Source organism: Rattus norvegicus, chromosome 4, assembly GCF_021556685.1.
Source record: "Rattus norvegicus strain SHRSP/BbbUtx chromosome 4, alternate assembly SHRSP_T2T, whole genome shotgun sequence".
NCBI classification, from domain to species: Eukaryota; Metazoa; Chordata; class Mammalia; order Rodentia; family Muridae; genus Rattus; species Rattus norvegicus.
In genome coordinates, this window is record NC_141537.1 from 157,448,231 (window position 1) to 157,468,566 (window position 20,336).

Genomic DNA, 20,336 nt, shown 5'->3' on the forward strand with positions numbered 1-20,336 from the left:
GCCTGAGGATCCAGCTATACTTCTCTTGGGCATATACCCAAAAGATGCCCCAACATATAAAAAAGACACGTGCTCCACTATGTTCATCGCAGCCTTATTTATAATAGACAGAAGCTGGAAAGAACCCAGATGCCCTTCAACAGAGGAATGGATACAGAAAATGTGGTACATCTACACAATGGAATATTACTCAGCTATCAAAAACAATGACTTTATGAAATTCATAGGCAAATGGTTGGAACTGGAAAATATCATCCTGAGTGAGGTAACCCAATCACAGAAAAACACACATGGTATGCACTCATTGATAAGTGGCTATTAGCCCAAATGCTTGAATTACCCTAGATGCCTAGAACAAATGAAACTCAAGACGGATGATCAAAATGTGAATGCTTCACTCCTTCTTTAAAAGGGGAACAAGAATACCCTTGGCAGGGAATAGAGAGGCAAAGATTAAAACAGACACAGAAGGAACACCCATTCAGAGCCTGCCCCACATGTGACCCATACATATACAGCCATCCAATTAGACAAGATGGATGAAGCAAAGTAGTGCAGACCGACAGGAGCCGGATGTAGATCGCTCCTGAGAGACACAGCCAGAATACAGCAAACACAGAGGCGAATGCCAGCAGCAAATCACTGAACTGAGAATAGGACCCCCGTTGAAGGAATCAGAGAAAGAACTGGAAGAGCTTGAAGGGGCTCGAGACCCCTTATGAACAACAATGCCAAGCAACCAGAGCTCCAGGGACTAAGCCACTACCTAAAGACTATACATGGACTGACCCTGGACTCTGACCTCATGGGTAGCAATGAATATCCTAGTAAGAGCACCAGTGGCAGGGGAAGCCCTTGGTCCTGCTAAGACTGAACCCCCAGTGATCGTGATTGTTGGAGGGAAGGCAGCAATGGGGGGAGGATGGGGAGGCAAACACCCATAAAGAAGGGGAGGGGAAGGGGTTAGGGGGGATGTTTGCCCGGAAACCGGAAAAGGGAATAACACTCGAAATGTAAATAAGAAATACTCACGTTAATAAAAAAATTTAAAAAAAGAATGTTAGGGGTATGGAGATGACCACATTTTACAAAATATACCAGACTCTGACACACAACAGTGCATGTTTTCTGTCCTATGGGAGGTAAAACAAAACAGAACCAAAAGACAGCAAAACAATTGTTCCATTTGGGAGGAGCAAGGGTCTGGCGGGAGAAAGGATTGAGAGAATGGGGTCAGGATTGAGGGAGGTAATCAAATACATGATGTGTGTAAATGAATATATTCTGATCAACTATTTATAATTTATGTGTGCTAATTAAAGTGCACCTTCTAAGAATAGTCTACAAGGCACAAAAGTACTGGAGGTTACCTAGGAAGAGAAGAGGCCACATAAGAATGAGATCCCAAGAAAACAGAGGTGGCAATAGGACAGAGGAATATAGTTGAAATACATGACACTCATGTATGGAAATGTTGTAAACCTACTATTTCATACAATGAATATACGCTCAAAATACATTTGGTGGCCAAGTAAAGTTGTTGAAATGTGTCTTTAAAAGTAGTGGGTCTGAGGATTGTCACTTCTGTCAGTGTGGTCTTCTGGGCATTGCACACATGCCTGGGCTACTGCTCCATCCCTGCGCTACAGCTCAAGGTCCCAGAACATCCTCTGTCAATATCTGGGTAAGTGTTATCTCTCATCTTTGCTGTCTGCTTTTCTGATGGTTAACCTTAGATATTTTTTAAAAGGCCTTTGAACTGATGCACTTACCTCCGAGTCCTCTTCTTTGCATGCAGACTTTGTCTGAGATCTAAAGGAAGGATTTCCATGGCAAAGACTTATCTTTACACGTCCCGGGACAGGTTTCCCATAGGTATATCTGTCTCAAGATAAAGTCACAGAGACCAAGGGTCTTTCTAAAGCAGAGACCCACTGTCTTCTCACTGAGACTGTATAGTTTCATAATGGGCACAAAAACGGACCACCATTGCCTCCTGACACATTCTAAGTGTATATGCTAAGAATTAGCAGTGTAAATAAATGTATTAATAAACAATAAAACATAGGTTCTTGGCTCTATTAAGAACCTAGGAAGACCTGGTTTTCTACTTTTTGTGGTTTGAAAAGATTAAGTCACCAAACCAGGATCCTCAGCTACTAGATGATGGGGCTGAAATGAGTGGGGAGGATGGGAAATGACTCAAAACCTAATGCACCTCCTCAGTCCTTGGCCTTTGTCCTATGGTTTAGTTTTTGAGCTGGTTCACTGGAATGACAAGACAATGTAGGCTGGGGTGTGTGTCTTCTGTTTGATTCAGGTACATACTGCAAGTTCCTTCTTTATGGTTCTAGACTTAAATAGAACTTTTATTGGTTGTAGTGCAAGGCCCTCATTTATCAGGTCCAGAAATGCAAGCAGAAGGCTGAGATGTCCAAGGTTAAACTTGGGTGGCAATGGTTTGAGCTGGAGGCAGACAGGAAGGTCTTGTCTCTCTCCTCTTTCTGTCAGACCATAAGAGGGTAGGGAGATGCCTTGACTTGGTGCTTATGTTCTCTTCACATGGGTGGGTGGATCTTATTAGGTCCCTTCCTGTCTCCAAAGGCAGGAGCTCTTTACTGCCTCAAACAATTGATTTTATCCATTGATATCAGCAATGCATGCAGCCAATGATTGCACAGCGATTGATGCAGAGCAGTAAAGGACACATGAACACCACAGGGGAAATGTTCTAGTGGGGGAAGGACACAACTGTAGCATTTCTACATATTCTAAAATGAGGCATTATTCCAGGGATCTTCTGTGTCTGAGTTCATTCTTAAGGAAAGAAGGACAGAAGCAGGTAACTCACGTCGCACAGGCAGTCACACTGATTATCTCATCATACACAGAGATGGCGTTTGGGACCTTCACATCGACACCAAATCTGGGAAGCACTAATGTGGGAGAGAGAGAGGAGATGCTCAGAGAGGAGATGTGAAATGTGTTGTCTCGTTGCCTAAACGATCATTCTCTGTCCAGAAATGGAGATTTCACATTATTAAGGCAATGTCCTCACCCTCAATAAAGTTAGAATGTTGAGTGGTTATGTGCTATATCACTTCTTGCAAACCACAGGGGTATCTACTTGATTAAACAAACAAACAAAGAAGAACACAACTAATTTGCTTCTGAAAAATCCCAGAAATTTCTGGAAGTTGGAGATGGACAGCCTTAGCTAGAGTCAGAAGAAACACAGCATAAAACCCAAAATAGTTCATTCTATGATAACCAGAAACCTATGACACCCACTTTCTCCTTTTGGTTTTCCCAATCCATACCGAATTCCATGACGGTGAAGGAATGCTCTTCCTTCACTCCTGACTGTTTGAGAATGACTATCTTGTAGGGGCCCTGAATGGGCTCTGCTGACAGGCTGAAGGACAATTGCTTAAGCCCATTCTCTGTCTTAATGTCCTGCCACTGCATAATTCGGTTGATTTTGGGATCCTGTGAAAGAGGGTGGAAATTTTCCAAGTCAGTATAGTGTTAAGTATAACAGCGCTTCTAGGATCACTGTGCTGGTGATGGAAGCACTTGGGGACTCAGTTATATTCCTTTGGGGAAAGAAGAAATAAAGGTGAAGTGGAAATAGCAAACTCATTATATCGAATGGCAGAGGGCTGCTGACCCATAGAAGTTCAACAACATTACAACATCAGGTTACTTTCATCAGATTGATTTCTCTCTGATTATGAAACATTTAAATTTCTTACCTCAATGTAAGCCAGAGGAAACTGAAACACAAGGAAAACAACGTTAGTTTAGAACAGCAGGTCACAACCCCTTTGGCAAAACTGTTTTCAAACATATTTACATTACTATCCATAAATGGATCAAAATTGTGTTTACAAAGTAGCAATAAAAATAACAAAAAAATGGGTTTTGGGTTCCCACAACATGAGGAACTGCATAAAAGTTGGCAGTATTAGGATGGATAAGAATCACTGATTTAAAAATGTCACACACAGCAAATCTAATAGATTTATAGAATAGGCCCTAGGATGGGGTTTTCAGCCAAAATTTGATGAACATAATATCCAGTTAGAAAGTCAATTGTAAGCCTATTCACCACCATAGAGAACTTTTCAGTATATTTTCTAGAACTCTCTGAGTCATATGAATCACTCAGTAAATAGGAACTCACAATCAGAAATTTGAGGGACATCATCCGTTAGATTTCTCTGATGTTCTGGGAGACCCACCCTGAGCATTTATGGTATGGAGATTACAAAATGTATGTCCAAAGGAGGAATATTTTGAGGGGAGAGGGGAGGGCTTGAGACGGGAGAAGGGAGGGTGTGAGAAGGGAGAGAGGAGAGTTAACCAATACTAAGGATCTGTGAAAAAGCCATGTGGAAATTCACTGCTGTATACAGGAATTAAGAAACATAAGTTAGTATGCCCCAAATACAAGGGTACCTACATATGTAAAAGAAACCTTACTGAAGCTCAAAACACACATTGCACCTCACACAATAATAGTAGGAGATTTCAACACCCCACTCTCATCAATGGACAGATCATGGAAACAGAAATTAAACAGAGACGTAGACAGACTAAGAGAAGTCATGAGCCAAATGGACTTAACAGATATTTATAGAACATTCTATCCTAAAGCAAAAGGATATACCTTCTTCTCAGCTCCTCATGGTACTTTCTCCAAAATTGACCATATACTTGGTCAAAAAACGGGCCTCAACAGGTACACAAAGATAGAAATAATCCCATGCGTGCTATCGGACCACCACGGCCTAAAACTGGTCTTCAAAAACAATGAGGGAAGAATGCCAACATATACATGGAATTGAACAATGCTCTACTCAATGATAACCTCGTCAAGGAAGAAATAAAGAAAGAAATAAAGACTTTTTAGAATTTAATGAAAATGAAGGTACAACATACCCAAACTTATGGGACACAATGAAAGCTGTGCTAAGAGGAAAACTCATAGCGCTGAGTGCCTGCAGAAAGAAACAGGAAAGAGCATATGTCAGCAGCTTGACAGCACACCTAAAAGCTCTAGAACAAAAAGAAGCAAATACACCCAGGAGGAGTAGAAGGCAGGAAATAATCAAACTCAGATCTGAAATCAACCAAGTAGAAACAAAAAGGACCATAGAAAGAATCAACAGAACCAAAAGTTGGTTCTTTGAGAAAATCAACAAGATAGATAAATCCTTAGCCAGACTAACGAGAGGACAAAGAGAGTGTATCCAAATTAACAAAATCAGAAAGGAAAAGGGAGACATAACTACAGATTCAGAGGAAATTCAAAAAATGATCAGATCTTACTATAAAAACCTATATTCAACAAAACTTGAAAATCTGCAGGAAATGGACAATTTCCTAGACAGATACCAGATACCAAAGTTAAATCAGGAACAGATAAACCAGTTAAACAACCCCATAACTCATAAGGAAATAGAAGCAGTCATTAAAGGTCTCCCAACCAAAAAGAGCCCAGGTCCAGATGGGTTTAGTGCAGAATTCTATCAGACCTTCATAGAAGACTTCATACCAATATTATCCAAACTATTCCACAAAATTGAAACAGATGGAGCACTACCGAATTCCTTCTATGAAGCCACAATTACTCTTATGCCTAAACCACACAAAGACCCAACAAAGAAAGAGAACTTCAGACCAATTTCCCTTATGAATATCGACGCAAAAATACTCAATAAAATTCTGGCAAACCGAATCCAAGAGCACATCAAAACAATCATCCACCATGATCAAGTAGGCTTCATCCCAGGCATGCAGGGATGGTTTAATATATGGAAAACCATCAACGTGATCCATTCTAGAAACAAACTGAAAGAACAAAACCACATGATCATTTCATTAGATGCTGAGGAAGCATTTGACAAAATTCAACACCGCTTCATGATAAAAGTCCTCGAAAGAATATGAATTTAAGGCCCATACCTAAACATAGTAAACGCCATATACAGCAAACCAGTTGCTAACATTAAACTAAATGGAGAGAAACTTGAAGCAATCCCACTAAAATCAGGGACTAGACAAGGCTGCCCACTCTCTCCCTACTTATTCAATATAGTTCTTGAAGTTCTAGCCAGAGCAATCAGACAACAAAAGGAGGTCAAGGGGATACCGATCGGAAAAGAAGAAGTCAAAATATCACTATTTGCAGATGATATGATAGTATATTTAAGTGATCCCAAAAGTTCCACCAGAGAACTACTAAAGCTGATAAACAACTTCAGCAAAGTGTCTGGGTATAAAATTAACTCAAATAAATCAGTAGCCTTCCTCTACACAAAAGAGAAACAAGCTGAGAAAGAAATTAGGATACGATACCTTTCATAATAATCCCAAATAATATAAAATATGTCGGTGTTACTTTAACCAAGCAAGTGAAAGATCTGTATGATAAGAACTTCAAGCCTCTGAAGAAAGAAATTGAAGAAGACCTCAGAAGATGGAAAGATCTCCTATGCTCATGGATTGGCAGGATTAATACAGTAAAAATGGCCATTCTACCAAAAGTGATCTACAGATTCAATGCAATCCCCATCAAAATACCAATTCAATTCTTCAAAGAGTTAGACAGAACAATTTGCAAATTCATCTGGAATAACAAAAAGCCCAGGATAGCTAAAACTATCCTCAACAATAAAAGGACTTCAGGGGGAATCACTATCCCTGAACTCAAGCAGTATTACAGAGCAATAGTGATAAAAAGTGCATGGTATTGGTACAGAGACAGACAGACAGACCAGTGGAACAGAATTGAAGACCCAGAAATGAACCCACACACCTATGGGCACTTGATTTTTGACAAAGGAGCCAAAACCATCTAATGGAAAAAAGATAGCATTTTCAGCAAATGGTGCTGGTTCAACTGGAGGGCAACATGTAGAAGAATGCAGATCGATCCATGCTTATCACCCTGTACAAAGCTTAAGTCCAAGTGGATCAAGGACCTCCACATCAAAGTAGATACATTCAAACTAATAGAAGAAAAACTAGGGAAGCATCTCGAACACATGGGCACTGGAAAAAATTTCCTGAACAAAACACCAATGGCTTATGCTCTAAGATCAAGAATCGACAAATGAGATCTCATAAAACTGCAAAGATTCTGTTAGGCAAAGGACACTGTGGTTAGGACAAAACGGCAACCAACAGATTGGGAAAAGATCTTTACCAATCCTACAACATATAGAGACCTTATATCCAAAATATACAAAGAACTCAAGAAGTTAGACCGCAGGGAGACAAATAACCCTATTAAAAAATGGGGTTCAGAGCTAAGCAAAGAAATCACAGTTAAGGAATGACGAATGGCTGAGAAACACCTAAAGAAATGTTCAACATCTTTAGTCATAAGGGAAATGCAAATCAAAACAACCCAGAGGTTTCACCTCACACCACTGAGAATGGCTAAGATCAAAAGCTCAGGTGACAGCAGATGCTGGCGAGGATGTGGAGAAAGAGGAGCACGTCTCCATTGTTGGTGGGATTGCAGACTGGTACAACCATTCTGGAAATCAGTCTGGAGGTTCCTCAGAAAATTGGACATTGAACTGCCTGAGGATCCAGCTATACCTCTCTTGAGCATACACCCAAAAGATGCCCCAACATATAAAAAAGACACGTGCTCCACTATGTTCATCGCAGCCTTATTTATAATAGACAGAAGCTGGAAAGGACCCAGACGCCCTTCAACAGAGGAATGGATACAGAAAAAGTGGTACATCTACACAATGGAATATTACTCAGCTATCAAAAACAATGACTCTATGAAATTCATAGGCAAATGGTTGGAACTGGAAAATATCATCCTGAGTAAGGTAACCCAATCACAGAAAAACACACATGGTATGCACTCATTGATAAGTGGCTATTAGCCCAAATGCTTGAATTACCCTAGATGCATAGAACACATGAAACTCAAGACGGATGATCAAAATGTGAATGCTTCACTCCTTCTTTAAAAGGGGAACAAGAATACCCTTGGCAGGGAATAGAGAGGCAAAGATTAAAACAGACACAGAAGGAACACCCATTCAGAGCCTGCCCTACATGTGACCCATACATATACAGCCATCCAATTAGACAAGATGGATGAAGCAAAGAAGTGCAGGCCGACAGAAGCCGGATGTAGATCGCTCCTGAGAGACACAGCCAGAATACAGCAAATACAGAGGTGAATGCCAGCAGCAAACCACTGAACTGAGAAGAGGACCCCCGTTGAAGGAATCAGAGAAAGAACTGGAAGAGTTTGAAGGGGCTCGAGACCCCATATGTACAACAATGCCAAGCAACCAGAGCTTCCAGGGACTAAGCCACTACCTAAAGACTATACATGGACTGACCCTGGACTCTGACCTCATAGGAAGCAATGAATATCCTAGTAAGAGCACCAGTGGAAGGGGAAGCCCTGGGTCCTGCTAAGACTGAACCCCCAGTGAACTAGATTGCTAGGGGGAGGGTGGCAAGGGGGAGGATGGGGAGGGGAACACCCATAAAGAAGGGGAGGGGGAGGGATTAGGGGGATGTTTGCCCGGAAACCAGGAAAGGGAATAACACTCGAAGTGTATATAAGAAATGCTCAAGTTAATAAAAAAAATTATACAACAGATTATTGGGATAAGTAGAATTTTTAGAATCTCCAAAAAATGATGTCTATTGTAATTTGCTATTTGTAAAGGAGAAAGTAAGTAAAAGTGGATTGACATTTTGTTTAATTTTTAAGTATTTCTTTGAGACTTTTTACAGTATTTTCTGATGATATTCACCCCTTCCAGATCTACCGCCCTTCCCTATGTACCTGATTAGTGTTCTCTCCTTTTTCTCTATCCATTAAGTCCAATTTGTGCTGCATGCACATTTATTCTTGGACATGTGGACTTCCACTGAAGGATGGTTGACTTAGCAGGGTCTATCCTAGTAAAGATAACTGACTTTCTCCCAGTAGCTGTCCTAACAAGAACTCCTCAGCTAGGGGTTGGACTTCGTGTCCATCTCCCCTCTCCATGGCAGTGTTCTGCATATGCTTGTGTATGCTAATGCAACTGTAAGTTCATATGTGCAGCCGCCAGGCTGTGTTAGGGATTGTTCCCTTGCATGCATTCTGGATCTAACAGGATTCACCTCTGCCTCTTACGGTTTTACTTTCCTCATGACACAAATAATCCCGGTGTCTTGGGAGGTGAGGAGGGGATTTATATGTCCAATTTAGGATATCATACCCTACATAAAGCTGGTACAGACGGGATTCATCACCCCTATGGTGATGAATGCAGTGGGAAGGTGTGATGCATAGTATCAGAGGGGGAAGATAACAAGCAGCCTCATACAGTTATGAAGCCTATAAACTATGAGAACCACTGTCCAGGTAAGACATACCCACTGGTGCAATAGTAGCACAAATGTCAAGGAAGTAACCAACTTCTAGACTTAAGTCCCACTATGCAAGATGAAACCCACACACTTGGAATCATGAGCTTGATGTATCATAGGCCCCAAGGGAGAACACACTATCATTGTGCTGCTAGAGGATGCAGTATTAAGCCAACTGTTGCTGATTTATCTTTATGTTTCTAGATTAAAGCATCCCTCATCCCTCATCAGAGACCCTTCTATTCATAGGAGAGAGTATTTAACACAGATACACACAACTTGCCTAAGCACAGAGCACAAGAGACTGAAATGCAATTTTATTCTTAGAAGAGTCCATCTAGGGAAGACCCAAAGTGTTAAATACGAGGTTATAAAAATAATGGAGACTGTGTGGGAAATATCCCTATTACACTAGGAATGGATTTCTGAGGGATGGCACAAAGTAACAGAATCTGCAAAAGAAATGACTGAAAAACCTAAAAGGTTCTATACAGTATAAGTCTCCACAGAGTATGAAGAAAACCCAGAGATACTTATCCAGTAATGGAGTCCAAAGAAGAACAGTCACATATAAGGAAGCCAAAGGTAAAAGAGTAAGGGGTATAAATAGGCAAAAGAACAGAATAGAAAAAAAAGGCTAACTCATGTCCCAGAAGGAACTGGAAATTAGAATATTGCTCTGACATTTTGTCTTGAAGAACCAACCAATACCCACGTGTAAAAAACTCACCAACTCATTCAGGGGGTGTAGATTTTTATCCATAGAGACAATCCGAAATTTAACTGGAAAAAGTGAAAGAATTTTCTAGTGAGGTCCACAGACCCAGGCCTTCTTCACACCATGTTTAGGTTGGTGTATTAATTCCTTTGCCCACCGTGGAGCTTCATACCTGACTGTCCTGGCTTGTACACGGGCTTATCAGTCTGGACAAAGACAACACTTTCTTTGTTCTTCACAAGCACCACACGCCTTTTGCTGAATTTATGCTTTGCCCCTTCTATGTTGATGTCGAGTGACTCCTCCTCTTCAGAAGAGGGCAATCTAGGGATCTGAGAACGACAGGAACACAGACCCTTCACCATCTCCCTCTGCCTTTCTTACATTACCTCATTAACCTTTTCTCCTTCCACCTCCCAGGAAAGAGGTGGAGGCTCCATCAGTTTCTCTTTAAGTATTACATGGAGGGAAAAATTGTCAGGAAAAGAAAGGGATGAAAAGAAAAAGCATTTTCTGTATGTCAGTGGGAGTTTATGTGAACAACAAAAACACAGTCATCTTTACAGAGTAAATATAATCTTCATTGAAAATTAACTCTAAGACATGAGAGAAACTTAGCTCTAACTCTCAAACTGAGGTAGAGAGAATGGTAATGTTTTAATGGTGATAGGAATTATGTCTTGAAGAGAGGTCCTGAAGAAGAAACCCAGCCCTTATTCAGGATCTCAGGATTATGCATAGGAGCTGTGGTCCTAATTTTATCAGTGCTGTTTGAAAGTTTACTAACTCAGCACCAGGAAGTGCTATGAACTGGAGAACCCTTTCTTTCTCTGGGATGTGGGCTTTTTTGAGGGAATTGAATGGGACAAGTATTGAACCTTCTCAGTTCGGGGTGAGATGATGTATTCTATTTGTTTTTTGGATAAATGCTCTAAATTCCTATTGTTTTGAGTTCACAGATATATTTTTAGATTAACCTTTTTTTGGAAACATGTATGGGTATTGTATGTACATACTCACACGCATGTGCATAAGTATGTAAACAAATCAGGACGGGTACTTAGTACTCACAGTGAAGGAAAGACAGTGGAACAAGTCCTTGTCAACCACAAGCTCATCGAACAGTTTTCTCGTTCCCCTTTGAGATATCAAGGAAGCTGTCACAGTCACTGTCTCATTCAGATGGTATAGATGCAGGCAGATTTTCTCAGGGGTGTCGGTGTAGAGCTGGGACGGGACCAGCACCATATACTTCCTGGAAAGGAAGGGGTTCCGCACAGCTGACGACAGATGTCATTGTCTATAACTGGAGTTTCATCACAGTCACCATTACCATTCATGTTTCAACAGTCTGAGATGTCAGGTTGACAGTGTGGCAGTGTCACAGTTTGCCACACAGCAGAGTGGAAAGACAACTATTAGCTTGTCAATCATCGGCTGCAGCAGTGATACCTGCCAGGGCAGGTTTGAATGGCGTGTACTCCCTTCACTAAGCAACCAGCATGCAAGTTCTAGAAAGTTTCTATTTTTTTAAATGGAAATCCGGGAGGAATAATTGTTATTTTCATAGAAATTTATCATGATTTTTTCATTAACATTTTTAGTCCATAAAAATAACTCAATACCCGGTTTTTATTTTGGAGTACTTTTTAACTGATGATTTATAATGTGACTGTGAAATTCAAACTTGTATAATTCACCTATGTTACACTTGAGCAAGTGCCAAAGGCTATCTTTAGGAATCATTCTCTACCTTTTCCTATAATTAGAGATTTTTGCCCCCCAAAACCTAGCCAGTCATTGCTATATCACAGTATACAAAAAATATCACTAGCTTGCTTTTTATTTTTACCACCTTAAATTTATTTTTCTGATCAAATAAGTCACTCAGCAATATAATCCTAATTATATGGTTATTTTGGCCATCAAATAAGAAGTTCTACTGGTAGTTTAATCCAAAGTCTTTGATCCTAACAAGAGTATTGTTTTAGGACACAAACATCCACAGGGTTCTGATGTGCCAGTCAGGTAAATCTATCTCAAGGTTAAACCATAGGCTACACATTTCCAACCAAGGATACCACCCATTTAAATGCTTATTTTCAAAGTGCTTAAATAGTTTCAACCCCTGAGAATGTCACTGACGATTAGGATTTGAGATACTAACAGTTCAGTAATAAGAGGAATACTATTCTAAATGACAGCACACCTCAGTTTAGTAACAGTGGTTGCTTTACAGTTGGAAAAAAGATCACCTAGAATCATGTAATGATAAAATATATATAATTGTTAATTAAAAAGCAAAAAGAATTTCAGGAGGTTTTTAGGGGAAGGGACTGTGAATGGAAATGGATAGTTCTTGATTAGAGGAGGGATGATGTGGAAGAGGGCCTTGGTGGTACTCACGAGTTTCCATTGAACAAGGAAGCAGAAGGCAGGAGGGCAAGAAGAACTGAAAAAAGGCACAGGTGAGCCTCTCTGTTCTTCCACATCGTGGAAGGACAGGAGGATAGGACAACAGGAAGACAAGCGGACAGGGCTTATGCTATCCTCTTCCTTAACACCGTTTCCAGAGTCCTCCAATCCACAGTGGCTTATTTATAAGTCCTCTCTCTAAACAGAACACTCTGCCCAAGGTGTTCAAATAGCAAAACAGAATGTTTGTTCTCTGTGAATGTCACTGTGTTCAGTGGTGGCCAGAGCACAACTCAAATAAATTACAACAGTCGCAGGAAAGGTGCCAGGGAATCTGTGGACAGTGTTGGTAAAGGGTCAAGGCCACAGAATTTGCTTAGTCTGAATTAGAGCAGACTTTCTCTTCTTAATGACCAGTAAGTCTTCTCCATGGGTGGCTCTGCTATGATTGTGTGACATTTGCCACCTCACTCTCTTCTACTCACTTAGAATCTAGTAGCACGCTCTGGGATGTGTCATCTCCATTTCTGTCCTTTCTCATTTGAGAGTCACTACAGTGGTCCAGGTTGGAGAGATTTAAGTTCTACTGGCTCTGGTCATTCAAGTATCTACTTTTCTGGGTCCTGTGTATAAAAAGGGGACTGTGGATACTGGGCAAGCTCAAAAACTCCCCTGTTACAAGTCACTGTTCCTAAATCTTTGTTAGAACAGAAGTCAACAAACCTGATCTTCTATCTCTGCGGTTTAGTAGGAGGCCAAGTATAACCTGTGCAACTACAGGTGATTGTGTCAATTGTTGAAGTTTCAGTATTTCTGACGAAGCTTGGTTCCTTTGGAAGGTTATTAAGGTAGGAGTTGGAATCCACATTAGAATATCCAGTCTAGGTCACAGGGCTGTTTATTTTTGCAAAGATCTCATGACACTGGCTTGAGAGGGAGGCATAGCATAAGCTGAATCAACTTTAATGTTGAGACACTGAGTAGAAAGAAAGAACATGCTAGAAGGGAATGTAATGGAAGCATGTAAGGGATGAAAAAAGTTGGGCCTGGCAGGCTGGTGCACGCCTTTAGCCCCAAAACTCAGGAGGCAGAAGCAGGAATATCTATATGAGTTCCAGAGGAGAGCCTGGTCTACAAAGCCAGTCCAGGACATCTAGAGCTTTCACAGAGATATGGAAAGGAAAAGCAACACAAAACTTATGTATTTCATTGATGGTCCTCTGAACGAAAATTAATCAATAGGAAACTAGTGCTAGATGCAGGCTTGCTGGTTAACTTGAGTTCAACCTTAGGCCAGGTTCTCTAAGAAGAAGCCTGAACCCAAGCCGGAGTTGGTCTGGTCTCTCACACTTACTATGAGAGTCAGATACACCCAGGTATGGGAGAAAGACGACATTCATTAAGACTTATTGTACATTTTAGTGCTTCAAGTTATATGTGAAGATCCTAATACAAGAAACAAAAACAAAAATGGGAAAAATACATGAGGTAGCTTTGTATATTAACTTAAAAATATCGGTTATGTCTAAGGTATGTTGATCAAGAGACACATATTTCCTAGACATACTGAAGACAAACAAAAACTATCAGAAAAAAATAGAATACTGTGCGATTGTGAATATTATGTTTAAAAGTTTAAAATTACTACAAAAAAATTGCCTCTAACCTGTGAGCCCACTTGCCCAAGGACAGATGACTTTCCAAGAAGGCTGAGAATTATACTTCGAATTACCTGATTTGTTTGTGTAAGATAACAAACCACGTGTTTTCACTCCTGTAAACAAACTTGCTTGCCTCTGACAGCACTTATATGGGACAGAGGCCTTGTGTCATTTTTACCTTGCTTATTGAGACACTTTTCTTGATGCTGAAAGTTATAAATTATCTTAGACCATCTTACACAGGAATCCCAAGGGATCTGTCTCCTTCTAACTCCATAGAAGGGGGATTATAGGCACAACACTGCCATGCAAGGCTTTTAAATCATTACTACTTCTAAGTTCATGTCCTTAAGTTTGCAGCAGCTTTTCTGTAGTGAGCTCTCATCCATAACACAAGGACAGTTTTGTTGGCTAGATTCTTAATGCATGTCTTCTCTCATGAGCCTAAATTAATCCACAGAGTATTTGGCTCATAAACTCAGTGCTATGGCCAGTGTTCTTTGCAGCTCTGTACAAGATGCAGGACAAGCTAGTGGTAGAACATGGTTTCTGCATTGTCTAGAGTGTATGACTAATGAATGTCTGCAAACTAAGGAGCACCATGGGTTATTATCAATTTCTAGTCAATTTAGAATACAGGGAAATGAGGGAGACAAGCATTAAAAGTTGTGTCTTTAGTATCTAGGGTGGATATTCTGTCTGAAATGGACACAGGGATGAACATATCGAGGGTGAAGTGATAGCATCATAGCATAAGAAACTTTGTGCCCGGGAGGTGTTCAAGAGAAGTAACCTAGTTAAATGGACAGCATTCATAGTTGCTCTTGTGACCTCATTTATCAGGGATTAATTTCTCTCATATTTCATAAAACTAGGTAAACTTTGTCTTGAGGAGGTGTGATGGTTTACATATGCTCAGTCCAGGGAAAGGCACTATTAGAAGGTATGGCCCTGTTGGAGTAGATGTGTAACTGTGGGCATGGGCCCACTTCCTACCTGCCTGGAAGTCAGTCTTCTCTTAGAGATGAGCTCTCAGCACTCTTTTAGACTCATACCTGTCGGCTTGTTGCCATGTTCTCCTCAGTAAGGATTGCAGACTCTAATTTTCTTGATTGAGAGACTCAAAATTTAATGATTTCTCTTACAAATTCCCTTGATCATGATATTTTGACATGGCAATAGATTATAATGACAGAAGGAATGGACCTCATCAATAAGTGGAAAGTGTAAGGGTATCGCAGGGTCCAGGGTATCACAGAACCAAGATTCAAACCTGTATTATGATGACCTACTGCACTATGACTGTAATGAGGGCTGAGTGGAGCAGACAGCTATATCGACTTGGTCATGGCTATAGGTGTAAGATGTAACCAAGGATGTAAATTCCACACGAACTGATAATCTGACACAAATGACCATATTCCCATTGACCACATCATGCTCTCTGAAGAAAAAGCTCAAATATGTTGGAGTTACATTAAGTCTAGTCTTCAGAAACTCATCTTCTACCACAAGAAGACTGAAACAGAAGGAGGTTGAGTGATTTGCACAGATTACGCCCCTGCATTTCCTGTCAACTAGGCTGCCTTTCCTCAGAATGCTGCTCCATGTCTAAAAGTTAGTAAGGTAAACACAACAGACTCCTAATCTGAAAGACTCCACATGACACCACTTGCTGATATTCAGAGTTGCAGCAGCCAGTTAGTAGTCAACGAGAAATCCAGGACTGGGCAAATAAGGATGATTATAAGAAAATCAGAAAGAAGTTGTAAGAGACAGCATTGGGAGGGCCATTTGTTAATACTATGCCAGGGAGCAAGTACACTTTCTCAGTGTCTTTTAAAGGGAAACAACACAAATCATGACCAATTCTAGGAAGATAAACAATGGCCTCATCATTACATGATGAGTTTATGACACATAGTATGTATGATTCACTAAGGCCATTTCCTTCAGGCAAAGACAATTTCTCAAGGATGTTTGCCTAAATGAAGGAACTTGGCAGGGCATAATTTATGCATGTCTTAATTTAAAACAAAGGCAGATGTCTGTAGACTCGTTTATGATTATTATGAGCAAGTCAGTCAAAGCTAACTCCGGAAGTGTTCCTCACATACCCCCCCTTTTTAATCTATGCAAGTCAAAACTGTCTCAGCTATTGGCACAGAAAGTCTGTGCCTGTCTTAGGCATTCCCTCAAGAGATATGGACCTTAACTGTCATTGGTACATGAATTCTAGCATTCATGCCCTGTCTTAGGTTGATCCATCTCTGAGAGAATCTTAGCCATATTTTTTATAAATAAGAGGCACTTTATCAGTCCTGGAGCAGAAATTTGTGCCTGTCTTAGGTTGCCATCTGGAAACACAGCCCTTACCTGTCATTGGGATACGAATAATCTTGTATTCCTGGCCTGTCTTACGTTGAGGAAGTTTCTAAGATGATCTTACCTGTCTTTGACTACCAACTTCTGCTAGGGAAGATATTGGAGCTTTAATTTATGTAATTCTTCTTTGACATCTGTAAAAGCTCTGATGATTCCTCTCCAAAGACCAGGACACAAAACAAAGCCTGTTACACCCAATAAGAGATGTAAACAAGGACCATGAAGGAAAAATGGCCTGTAATTCTTTCAGAATATCATCTGCGACTCTAACAGCATCAAAAGGCAAAGACTTAAACTTGCAACCTCATTATGCAGGGCTAACAAAACTAAAGAACTATTAGTGTTATGCCAAATACCCTGAGTGTGTCTTTTTACTCTTGTCTGGTTATGCTACCTGTCATTATACATTTGTGGAGTTATACAAATCCAGAGATATTGAGTATGACATTCCAAATGGCTTCTGAATTTCATTCCTTATACCTCATCTCCCATGATCTGAATTATATCATATACTATGTCAATTCTTTGTTCTAACCATCTATCCAAATCCTCTTGTATGCTCAGGGCATTGGTTACATTTTTGGCAAGATGATTAACCAAAGTAGATGTTTGTACCTCTTAGCAGCACTAGCTATCAGTGTTATGAGAAAAACAATACTGGCAATGATCATTGCAATCATATGTTTGCTCCTTGCCATAGCATGATCTAATTCTTATAAAACTGTAAGCCTTTTTCAAAATACCAAGATAAAGATTGCCAGGAATCATAATAAAAGCTGGTTTTACCATTACAGATTGACAGTCATACAGGACAGAAAGACAATTAGACAAAAGACAATTAAAACAAGAAATATTTAATTCATTATCAGAGCCTACAGCCAAGGTAACAATTAATAAAAGTAGGTGAGGGTGATGGAGGATGTTACATTTACATCAATCCACAAACCTGTTCCATTTTTATCCACAGCAAACATAACATCATACAAGGCAGCTATCTATGAAAATATCCAGAACCAGCCCTCCAAATGCCCACTGTCATTTCCTTTTGTCCAGTATTGTGTTGATTTCTAGACCAGTCCATGCTTGAGTCACAATAACTGGTCACATTAAAGGATAGAGGAGGGTCATTTTACCAACTTCTCCCTTTGATTTTTCAGAGGCTGGTTCCACAGTCTCTGTGTTTTCTGTCCTACGATGTCTAAAAGCCCGAGGCAAGACAGCTTGTCCAGTCTGAGATATAGGCATTCCCATCTTAATGGTTTGCACTGTAGTCTTCTTCTAAGTCTTAGGGTACACAGAGACACATCCAGCAGTGATACTATTTCTAGTAAAACAAATAGGGAGCCCCTGACCCACAGCAGTATCATTCATTAATTTGAAATGCATTTTACTCTCAGACCAAGGAAACCCTAACAGCTGAGTATTATTAGATAGCACAAGCACGTCTGGCCTTGATCACACAGAAGGATGTAGCAAGGGTGGGTCAGGAACATTTGTCCAATACACCTTCCCTGTCGCCATCTTCAGGGCACCCAGCAAAATCAAGGCCACCCTCCTTCTCTGTGCCAGCGTCAACATGTCTCACCAATCACTATGCACTACTGCTCCTTCAGCATCCTGTGAAGAAAGACCAATATGTCCACTTCCATATCAACGCCATATCAGGACCATGCCACATGCTAGCAGGTGGATACGTCCATTTCACCTGGGCATGAGTGTGCCAGCTGCAGGGCGACCATTGACACAGAGCAGCGGGGATTCCCTTGGTATCCAAGGTCAGGAAATTCAAAATAAAATTTTGTGGTGAAGGAATATACAACTTCCTCTTTTATATTTATTCATAACTGATTTTTAGAGCTCCACAGGCATGATCAATAATTCCCTGTCCCGGAGGACATGTGAAATTATGTACATTATATAGATATTAACTTACACATTTAACACATATTTTAACATATATGAAATGTATTTAATAAATGTATTTTTCGTTTAAAGTATATAATTAAAATTTAATGCAAATAATCTACATTTACTATATATAGTAACATGCACAATGCTAAATATATCATTCATATTTAACTTGTATAATTTATATTTAATGTTGATAATTTACATAAATACATGCATGCTTCAATGTATATAATTTCTAACTTGTGTGATACATGCTAGTTTATATGAATTATATATGGGGCCACCTACTGGGTTGGATCAGAGCAGGCAGTGTACTTATCTGGAGTCCATTTGGTCTGTGACAGGTGGTACAAGTCTTAGGACATTGATTCTCTGAAGCTTATGTGAACTTTAGTTTACAAAAGGATATACATTAGTATTTACCATTGTATTGAGTCCATATTTTAGAAATATAGTTAACAGGCATTCATTAAACAACAGGAGTAGACTCATGCCTTTGAAACTTAGTAAAAGCTATAGGCTTGGGTTAAAAAGTACAGAAGACCTTTTTGTCTTTCCAGAGGGCTAGATACACAGATTAAAGAGAGTTTTTACCATGATGAGAAGCTATATCTTTAAGTTATATTTAGAAAACAACCCAAGGGAAATTAAAACCCCGAGCTTGTGGCTGAATTGCAAATTGCCAGTGTTCCATTAGCTTATCAGAACTCCACTGATCAATGCTAAAACTTTAAACTCTGAAATAACAATAGCACGGAGGAGCAATATGAAAAGTTTCCCATTTTTTATTAAATCATTTCTTACATCTCAATAATTTGCATTTATATACATTTAAACATCTTCTTAGACTTTGTAACACCTTTAACTTGCATTCGCCAACTTTATACATTTTAACTTTATAGATCTTTACCAACTTTAAAACATCTTTGCATCTCAAACATTTCTCATAAATTTATTTTCTTAGACATTGACCTCCTAGATGGATCATAACTCACCTATGCCAGAGCACAGGCACACCTATGCCTCTGCAGTGGCCCAACAAGGGAGGGATGAGAGTGAGCTCCAGCTGCTGCTGTGGGACTCCTTTCCTATATTAGTACATGTTCTCTCACTGAACTGTAGGTCAGTTTCATTCATGTCTCCAGTTGTGTGGATGATATCAGTCACATCAATACCATCCTGTGTTTCTGGGATTGCATGGCACTTAGTGCTCCCACTCTCCTCAGTCTCAACTTCCACACTCTTTTCATGTGGGGTTTAGTTCAGATCAGGAGTGCTGTCCTCCAGGTAGGAGAGGGGGTCTTTGGATGTGTCACTATATGAGATAAATGCTGTATGCATCCACAAGATTCTCCTGTGGGTCAGAATTCCAAGGTGAGCTGATATCTAGTGTGTTATATAAATAAGGTGATCTGGACCTATAGGAACCCTTGCTACTTTTTGGCTTCATTTACCTCCTGTCCTTTGTTATTCTCAGAAGCCATGAATGTGGGCAGGGAAGGCTAACTCCATCTCCCCATTAAGGGAAAGAGGGAGGGTTAGGAGACATGCAAAACCATGTTTGAATGGATCTTTTGAAAAATCCTATTACCCCAAGAATGTAACGACTACTTTTTTCTGGTAGAAGATATCTTTTTTAACAATTGCCAGGGCATCATTAAGTTTATTTATTCTTCCCATTATTGTGTATCCATTGGCGTATAGCTCAAGAAACACATAGCATTCAAAATGGTGGACATGGACCACCTTGAATGTCTTTCTTTGAATTCTGGTGGCGAATTTGCATCACAGAAATCCAGGCATGGAAATTCCACCTCCGTTATCCTCCACCAATA

At 40.0% G+C, this 20,336-nt stretch overlaps 1 protein-coding gene and 1 pseudogene across 6 annotated transcripts in view; both read right to left on the reverse strand.

Moving 5' to 3' along the window:
- Window positions 1-12,817, reverse strand: part of Mug6 (murinoglobulin 6) — an 86,838-nt gene extending 74,021 nt beyond the window's left edge. For 2 of the 6 annotated variants that reach the window (XM_087656980.1, XM_087656982.1), the window contains exons 1-7: window positions 12,536-12,802; window positions 11,201-11,384; window positions 10,302-10,461; window positions 10,123-10,194; window positions 3,321-3,489; window positions 2,852-2,936; window positions 1,773-1,881 (exon numbers count right to left, since the gene is read on the reverse strand). In XM_087656980.1, the coding sequence (XP_087513106.1) occupies window positions 1,773-1,881; window positions 2,852-2,936; window positions 3,321-3,468 (342 nt within the window). In that variant the 5' untranslated portion in view covers window positions 3,469-3,489; window positions 10,123-10,194; window positions 10,302-10,461; window positions 11,201-11,384; window positions 12,536-12,802. 6 annotated transcript variants of the gene reach the window in all.
- A 6,701-nt stretch (window positions 12,818-19,518) lies between these two features.
- LOC147995051 (uncharacterized) lies at window positions 19,519-20,336 on the reverse strand (annotated as a pseudogene).